The sequence below is a fragment of the Acanthisitta chloris genome, unplaced genomic scaffold, assembly GCF_000695815.1.
Source record: "Acanthisitta chloris isolate BGI_N310 unplaced genomic scaffold, ASM69581v1 scaffold2224, whole genome shotgun sequence".
In the NCBI taxonomy this organism is placed as follows: domain Eukaryota; kingdom Metazoa; phylum Chordata; class Aves; order Passeriformes; family Acanthisittidae; genus Acanthisitta; species Acanthisitta chloris.
The window spans coordinates 5,849-15,258 of record NW_008667464.1 but is presented as its reverse complement, the minus strand read 5'-3'; the positions used below and the strand labels follow the sequence as shown (position 1 = coordinate 15,258).

The window sequence follows — 9,410 nt, the reverse complement described above, 5'->3', positions numbered from 1 at the left end:
ATTATGAAAAGAGGTAATAATCTTCCCTACAGCAGTAGGGAAGTAGTGCTCAGTTGCCCTGAAATTGGTCCTTTTATGATGTGTGTACATTTTTGTCCTGATGTCTGCAGGTGCACAGTTTTCAGCCATTTGTGCTGTAAGAGGTGGGGGATTTGATCTGATCTAGTCAGATATTAAATTGAATGAAATACGAATTAAATTACATAACTTGGTCTCCTGAGCTCTCATTCAGGTCATGAGTGACTTTACTAGATACAACTTTTGAGTCTTCTGTCTGACTTGAGTAGGTCCAAGTTGATTAAATTACTTGGGTCATCATGACCAGCACATAGAAATATATAGTTGTAACTTGGTCATCAATTGTTTGTCATCTCTCTAACAGTAGCATAGTGAACAAGCTTTATTTGAAGAAACCTCACTGGCTAACAGTTTGATGGATAGGTCTCTGCCTCGAAAGTTTTTATTTCCAAACGTACACTGCAGGAGACTTTTCTTGATTACAGCAGGACTTGAATGTTAGCTATGAGGATGCCCTTGACCTTACTTGAGAACTTCAAGAGAGAACATTATTTCAGTCACAAGTACAGAAGTATCACAAGTGCTGCTTTTGTCAGTAGAAATTTAGATTGTGTTAATTATTTCCAATCAAATTCATAATGAAACCACCAGAATATATTTGGAGCTAAAGCCGCAGAACCATGACATGTTAAATACGAGCTACTCTTTATTTCTCAATGAATGACTCAGATTTGGACAGAAATGAGATTTATCCATTCAAACATTTTGTGCTTTTTTTTTTTTTTTTTCTTCTTATTCCCTTAAAATGGTAACTTCTAGTGACAGGTCAGTCCTATGAGAATATGGTGGCTGAGATCATGTCAATGGGCTATGAACAAGACCAAGTAATTATGGCGCTGAGGGCCAGCTTCAACAATCCTGACAGAGCGGTGGAATACCTTTTAATGGTGAGCTGTTTTCTAACCTACACCTTCTTCTTTCCCTTTTCTATGTTTCCCAGATCATAACTTTCACTTTGATGTAGGTGTTGTTTTGAATGTTGTCCAGTCAATGAGAGCAACACCTGTTCACGGAGGAGTAGTGTCTCTAGGTAGAGTGTCTGGAAGGATGATGTTCAGATTTTGAGGGTCATAATGTGTTACAGAAAACACTGAATTCATCCCTAACCACCTCTATCACTTCTTTGCTTTCATTCTTTTTCAATTTATATGGATATGTATGTAAAATATGACCAGTTACAGTGATACTTTAACTGCCCATGGTTGGCTCAGTGGTTTTGTGTGACACCTTAGTGACAGCATTAGTGCATTACTTGTACTTTTGCATCAGTGGCTATAGCATCACTTAGGTATTTTTTCAAGTTCCAGTTCCTTAGTATTACTGATAATGCACAGTGCTCTTCATATATTTTCTAAACAAAGTTTTTTGATGTATGCTTAATTTAACTGGTATTTTAAGTTAAGCAGTGTTTTAGAGAAGAAACAATTTGTCATTTGATAAATACAGTTTGAAGAGTGAAATGAACTTCATTGGTGTGAGAAGAAACAGAAGACTAACTTCACTTTAATGGAAATCCTGTGAGTTGTCTTTTAGGGACTTTTTGGATTATTTCTCATTGTGTACCTTAGTCTCACAGGTGAATTGTAACCACCACAGAATCTGTCTGTGATCTTGTTGCTTAATCAATATTCCCAGTACATCTAGTTTTCACTCTGACATAACATTTTTTCCCCCTGATGTGGTTTTTACTTTTTCCAGAAATGAACTTTATGAAAATCTGAATACCTTGAACAAGTCTTTGAAAAATACACGTGGATTGAATGTCTGATAGATTGTTAACAAAAGTGTCATCTTTACCTCCAGTCATCAAACTTTATGTTTGACAGCGAAGTTTTTCTTCAGTAGTCACAACTGCAAATCACTGGCTTGCTTGCTACTTATATTAACGTTCCCAAGACTTTGTCACCTTCAGATTTTAAACTGGCAACAAATGTTTTGAGTACAAGAATGTAAAAAGTTCCATTCTCATCTAGTATTAGGCCAACCAAGGGTGAATGCAGTAGCTACCAACTACCTGCCGTAAGTCTGCAATCTCAAACATTTGTCTTTTGTGCCTTAAAAATGTTGATTTTACTGTTCATCTAGTTGTACATACACCATAAATTCAGTGCCTCCCCTAACTGTTGGGCTTTCTGTGCCTGTGGCAGTCCTATACAGTGTGCAATTCTTGTACACTCCGTCTGGTATTTCCCTCCTCCAGTTTATTTCTGTTAAGGAAGTTCAGAACAGAGAAAATCCCTAGGAAGTAGTTCAACATGTCAAATCTGCCAAATAGATTGGGTGGTCTGAGCAGTTCATTTCTACTCCTTCAGTAGGTTCTGTGTTTCAAATGGATCATTCTGTTCTGTAAGCTTTGTGTTTCATGTTATCCTTTACTGATAATCTTTTTGTGTTCTTACTCTTCCTGCTGGAAAAGGGAATGGGAAGGCATGGTCTTGCTCTTGGAGACCACATTAGCTGTCAGTCTTCTGTTGTCCTAAAAAAATCCTCTTGCTGTAAATGGTCATTCTAACTGGTCTTGATCTGCTGAGCCCTAAATATGTTCCTTATTGTCCTGCTGCATCAAAAAAGCTTCTTTTTAGTTGATACCAGTCCACTTAGGACACTGTTCTTTGACCCTTTACATTACCTGCTTCAAATTACCATCAGTGTTATCTTTATTTTAATCTGTAGAGTAGGATTTGAATGTTGAGATCTGTAAGTGTGTACCATTGTCCTGATTTAAAGAACCAGAACACCAAAGGTACTTGTAAAGTGTTGGAAAGAAAATGTCAAGAGCCTGACTACGCTAAAAGCATAGCTGCTCCTCAGGTGAGCCCTGAAGGTTCTACTTGTCCATGGTTCAGATGACAAGCTGTTCAGTTTTCGTGGCTTCATCACTGTAGGTCTTGATATGATCCTCTGTCTGTGAGCTGTAGTCATGGAAGGAGGTCTCAATTCCAAAAGAGGCTGTTTGTTTTTCTGTGCCCCAGACTCATCTTTGCAGGCATTTACAGTGAGATCTCTCTTTGACCCAAGGATTTCCTAACCCCTAGTTAGGAAGGAGTCTTGTCATCTCTTCAACAATTGAACCATTGATTGCAGCCTCTTATTTTGGAAATTTTTAGGAAACATTTATTTGCTGTGAGTATAGTCAAAGACTGAACGTGCTTCCTGGAGAGGTGGTTCAGTGTCTTGTGCCTGTCACTGTTTCAGAGGCATTTGAACAATGCCCTTTACAGGCTTTAACTTTTGGTCAGCCATGAATTGGTCAGACAGTTTGACTAGATGATCATTGTAGATATCTTTCAACTGGAACTGTTCCGTTGTCTAGTCTCTTCTCTATTGTTTCCAGGCCTTTGGTCTGGGCCTGATGTGGTTATTACCCTGTGGAGAGCAACATCAGGTGAAAACTGCCATAGTGCTCAATCACCCAGTAAACAGTTTCATCCACCATAAGGCAGCAGTGGCCTTTTGTCTCCGTTATTTGGAGAGTGATCCTTCGAGCTTGTAAAGTTAAGATGGTGTTCAAGATGACAATTTCTGAGTAAACTTGGTTGAACTAGTGTACATGGTGCTGCCCTTCAAGAGCAAAACCAAGGTTTAAACAAGCACATGATTGCAGTGATGTCATCTGCCTGTGAGTAGATGAAATCAGCTAGTAATTTCATAAGATTAACCTACATTAGGTTAATACATGTTCCTACATTATACTTGGATTCACAGAAGTGACTGACTGGATGGGAAAAGGTATTTAAGCAGTGCTCTGTAAGCCACTGATAAGAGAGAGTTACCTCAGAATGATACCATGAGTGGAGTTTTTTCCTCCCCCACTGTGCAGGGTGGGATGTGTAGCAAACTCTACTGAGCCGTATGAAGGTAATGAAGTGTGTGACAGGGAAAACTTCCATTTATTCCCCTGAGTTGTTTAAATGATGATTAAGTGATTTATACCTTAATGTGCTTCTTATCACACACAAATAAGGCAGTGTTTTATCTCAAGCACTGTCCCGTTCTTCCTTTCGAGATGTGGCCTTCGTATTAGCTGTGTATTTGCCCCTTTTTGTTCAGCTATAGTGGTGAACATACCATGTGAAGGACATGTTACAGCAGGACTTTTGGTCTACATTACCTACCAGTGATTTCTCTAGTAGGCTTGACAAACCTCTTCATTGTCTGGTTACATTACAGTTCTGTAATATTTCCACTCACCCTGTTCCTTATATTTTGTGGTTCCCAAACTGAAGGATGCCTTTTGAGGCATGTATTTCAGTTAGAGCGGTGCTGCTGCCTTCTTGACTTAACCGGACTGAATGTGCTGGAACACTGTAAAAAACTGGAAGTTTTTTGATGCCCTGGAAAGTGAGTGTTGTGAGGCAGATGATTTTGTGTAGTCTTGCTCCTGTGGAGTTGGGTTAAACACAGCACCCCCACTGTCACTCTGTCTGTCTCAGAAGCTTTGCTGCTCTGTAGAGTTGACTCTTTCAGAGCTGAATTGGGTTCCTGATGGGTAACTTCCCTGGGCTCTTCTGCCAGGACTTGCTGTCACACAAGAATTTTCCTTGCTGTCCCATGCCAAGCTGCCTGAGTTTCCAGGCTTCAGGGAGAAAGGTTGAAAGGACAAATTTGGTACAAGACTACAGTGGGGAAGGCAAGGTTAGGGTAAGAAGTTTGAAGGATTCCAGTGCAGGAGAAAGGGAGTAGAGTAAGGTGTGGCTTTGTTGTATAAACCACATTCAGGTTTAATATAATTGTTCTTTTTTTAGCTTTGTCAGTTTCACTACCCTGAGCAATTAGTTCCTGCGTAAGGTTTGCACACGTTAAATTAAAAAAAAAGGGAAGTTAACTGGCTTTTAACTGCTAAAATTTGGTGACATACAGAACTTTTGAGGCTTAGGATGCAGTAAATGGCAGGTGTCATGCTGTTGCATTTTGTATTGAGGAAAGAAGTCCCAAGAGCTGTGTTCTTACATCTCTTCAGTTGCTTAACAGATTGTGTAGCATTGATAATTTGGGCAATGTGTACTGCTGTTCTGTTGTTGTAATACAACTTTTTTTGCATAACACTATTACATGTTGTATATTTACTTTAACTTTTTCATTCCTATCAATTATCTTAGAACAGGATTCAAAGCAAGTAATTTTTATGGAGTAAAACCTGTTTTAAACCGATGCAGTGCATTCTTTACTACCTTGCTCTACACACCACACATTTTTCTTGTCAAAAAATACTCTTTTCACAGTGTTCCCTGTCAGTTGTAACTGCGTTCCTATCACAGCATCTTGCTTTATGTTTGCAGTGAAAGCATTAAGGTGGGTTTTTTTCCTTCCTTCAGAAAACCAAATAATAAATGCAGTTGAAACAAATATCTTTGAGCATTCTGTAGATAATTATGTGAACTGTGGCTTTAGGGTATACCTGGAGATAATCACTGTGTGGCTGAATCCCTTCAGACAACAAGTACTGGTGCCTCTCAATCTTCATCAATGGCAGCAGCAGTAGCAACTTCATCTACCACTACTCATTCATCAGGAGGTAAGAAGGTTGTATTTGAGAGGGTGTGATAAACACATGCACTTAATCAGTCTCTTAGTGCATCTTTCCATTCCTGGTGCTTGTGAACAGATCGAAGGGAATTGCATCAGAGCTGTAACATGGAAATTCCAATTGTGGTACTTTCCTGGAACAAGTGGCTTGTTGTATGTCAATACATCTGCAATGAAGCATGAGGTTTCAAAAAAACCAGTGAACTTTCACAGTTCTTTGATTCAGTATTCTGGATTTAAGTGTAAGACCACCATATGTGGATGGGGTTGTTTTCTCTCACTTGAACTCTGGGCTTCCTACTCTGTGGCTAACTGGACACTGTCAACTATGACGGTACTAATATATTTACCACTTGGAAGTTAGAATATCAAGGGATTAATCTGCAACTAGGCCATGAAGTGTAGCACCTGAAGGACCTAGAGATGGCCCAGCACACAGCAGTGCAGCACACTGACAGTGGTTGGTGCCCACAGTGGAGAACTCTGCCTTAAAGGGAGGTAAATACAGGAAAGGAGCATTATGAAGGAGTAGGAAAGGTCTGTCTTAGGCTGTGGCAGATCTGGTGTAGAAGATGTAAACCTTGAGTGTTAAACATACAGGTAGTAGTGGCAGGCACACATAACATGATCTGTAAATGGAGGGTTGGGATATTTCAGAGCAGTTCAGACACTATGTTCACAGCAGTGAGGAACCGTATAGGATGCATGGGAAGGTAAGACTCACTTGAGTCAGAACTGACCTATTGCAGGAGGCAGAGACAACACAGTAGCCTGGGTAGGTGTCTACGAATGAGTTTGCTCAGAGGTGAGGCAGAGTTCTGAGGATGAAGGACAGGAGGCTGTTGGATCTTAAGACTGGGTGATAAGAAAAAGTTGTTTAACTGTAGTATAAAGAAATCTTGCTTAAAACTAGCGTGAGTCAGTGTGAGGAAGCTCTTCTGACCTTCAGTGAGGGCTGTATTGTGCACCTTCATGTCCTGTTTCTATATACAGTCACAGTGTGGGGTGTGTGTTTTATTCAGATTCTTCATGACTTGTCAAAAAAAAAAGTGTTATCCCATTGGTTTTTCAGGACATCCACTTGAGTTTTTACGAAATCAGCCTCAGTTCCATCAGATGAGACAAATTATCCGGCAAAATCCTTCACTGTTACCAGCATTGCTACAGGAGATTGGACGGGAAAACCCCCAACTACTGCAGGTGAATCTTAAAACAGGAGAATAATGCCTGATAATTCTCATGGAGCTTTACAAGAGGGTGTTGATGTTACCTGGGATAGTATGTTACTAGCAGCTACAACATTCTATTGTTGGCTTTTCAGCAGTTGTCGCTGTGCAGAACATATTTTCTGTGACACTAAACGTGAGTCTGAGACTCTTTATAAGAGTTGATCAGGAAGAGGAAAGGATCACTTGAACTGAAACATGAAACTGCATTTCTTATGGTTAGATGTAATAATTTTTCTCTATGTACTTTGTACACATTCTTTTGACTAAATCATCTGATAATAAATACTTTTCCTTGTCTGTTGCCAGGCTTAAACATGAGTTGTTAAATTATGTGTATTTCTTTTATCTTTCCATTCATCACAGCAAATCAGCCAGCACCAGGAAGATTTTATTCATATGATGAATGGACCAGTTTCAGAGCCATACCAGGGTTTAAGTGCTGGTGCTGATGGTACCAGCACTGGAGGAGTAGCAGATGCTGGAATTAATCACATGAACTATATTCAAATAACACCTCAGGATAAAGAAGCTATAGAAAGGGTAAGTCTTCCTTCTTTGAAATGTTGCTTGGCTGTTGCTGTAGCGTGTTGACTCCAGTGCATGCTAAAGAAATAGCTTAAACTTTGTTTGTGCTCAGTAGTTCTGCATAATTTTTGATGTTCTCTTATTTGATGTTTCAAAGCTGTTGTAGACTTGTTTCAAATTGAGTCTAAAATACCTTAAATCTGTCTTCTGAGACGATGCAGAGGCTGCTAAGTGGTCAGAGACTGATAATTGATGGCTGAATGGGTTTCCCTCAGGAATGGGAACTCAGGCAGTAATTCCTCTGCAAAAGCCTTGGCCAGTGCTGTTCTAGATCATGCTGTGATAGGTTTCCAGGTGCAAAGCTATGTCTATGTGAGCACTGTTTGCAAAGTACTTAGATAGTAAGAAAGCTCATAGTTAAGAAGATAGTTGAAGTCAAAGCTTTACCCGGTTATTTGTCTGTCCATGAGAATTAGTTATTTGCAGCTTTCTGAAAATACAGTAAACATGTCTATAAAAATATACTTGGGGGCTGTATATTGCATTCATAAATACTGTCTGTAACTCTGAATATGGATCTGCACAGATGGCAATGCCTTTAAGGTTTTTTCTTAGGACAAACCAGGGGACCTCTGCCATACTGTGGTAGTGGTTTTGTATCTCAATGGTTTTTTTCAGCTGGCAAAGCAAAAGGTTGTGTAAGGAACATCAGAAAATAACTGTTGAATATAGGTGTCAATTCTCTAAATATCAAGGAAATTGACAATTAATAAAATTAGTCTGAAATTGTGTGTCCATGAACATCTTGACAGATGATCTCCTCTAGTCTGCTGCATTTCCTTTCAAAACCATTTTATGCAGCAGAGCATTATTACCTCTGCAGTCTGTTATAAAACCCAACAGAGACCTGTGTGCTCCTTCTGCTTTCCATGAAAGACACACCTCAGAATTTAAGTGCCTTAATGTTACAGCTGATGCATTCATGCTGTTTGGGAGCACAAAAGAAAATCCAAGAGTGGTTGATGAGGGATAATAGGACACAGTTCCTCAAAGTGATTTGATCTGTCCTGTATGTGAAATGCCTTGCAGGTGCTGTGAGGATCTTAAGAGAACCCCCAAATAGTTGTCTGGAGTTGCCTTTGGCCAAAACAAGGGTTGGTTTGCTGACTGCCTCTAAGTGCAGGCTAAACCCATTTCCCTTGGCACAGTAATAACTTCTTCTTTGGTGTTCTCATGCCCTGTCATCACTGTGTCACAGGCATGCATTAGTTCTTGACTTCTGAAAAACAGATTTGCTTCTCTTGGCTGCAAAGTGTAGTCAGGTTTTTTTTTAAGCTATACTTTCAATTGTTTATACTGGACTTTCACTTCTTAATGTGATGTGTTGGGCTACCTACTAGATAGATTACAGATTGTGAGCTCTTGTTCCAAGTGACTTTTGTTAGCCCTTTGGAGCTCCATATAATTGTTTTAAGTATTGTTTTTTCTTTCCTGATATTACTGTGACTCATGTCTGTTGTAGTGACTTGCTGTCTCACCAAAGAAGCGACATATTCTATAGTGCTTCATTTAGACTTACTCAAATCACTTTTTCAAGTCAGAATCTTTTTGCTAAGGACAGAGGCAACACCTTACTTTTTGCTCACTGAAGGCTGTATTGAGCTAGGCAGCAATGTGTTTGTTCAGGAAGGCAGTAATTGTTCAAGGGACGTCTCAAGACACACAGACATACAAAGAAGCTTAATACACAAAACGTGCTTTCTAAATGTGTTTCTTTCCTGCAGTTGAAGGCGTTAGGATTTCCTGAAGGACTTGTGATACAGGCGTATTTTGCTTGTGAGAAGAATGAAAACTTGGCTGCCAACTTTCTCCTGCAACAGAAATTCGATGAAGACTGAGAGAACTTTTTCTATTTCACACCTCACACCAGTGCATTACACTAACCTTGTTCACTGGGATTGTCTAACTACTACATAGTTAATACCTAACTGAGACAAAAGCTTTTGGTTTGTGGGAGTCTTCTGTACTGATGGAACTGCTACTAGAAACAAC

General features: G+C 39.6%; 1 protein-coding gene across 1 annotated transcript; it reads left to right on the top strand.

The window, feature by feature from the left end:
• Positions 1-837: 837 nt before the first annotated feature.
• Positions 838-9,256, top strand: RAD23B (RAD23 homolog B (S. cerevisiae); the record flags this gene model as incomplete). The annotated part of the gene is made up of 5 exons (XM_009072491.1): positions 838-965; positions 5,470-5,593; positions 6,677-6,804; positions 7,197-7,373; positions 9,143-9,256. Coding segments are annotated over 5 exons (671 nt in total), but the record flags the coding sequence as incomplete, so codon positions are not given.
• Between the last annotated feature and the right edge of the window lie 154 nt (positions 9,257-9,410).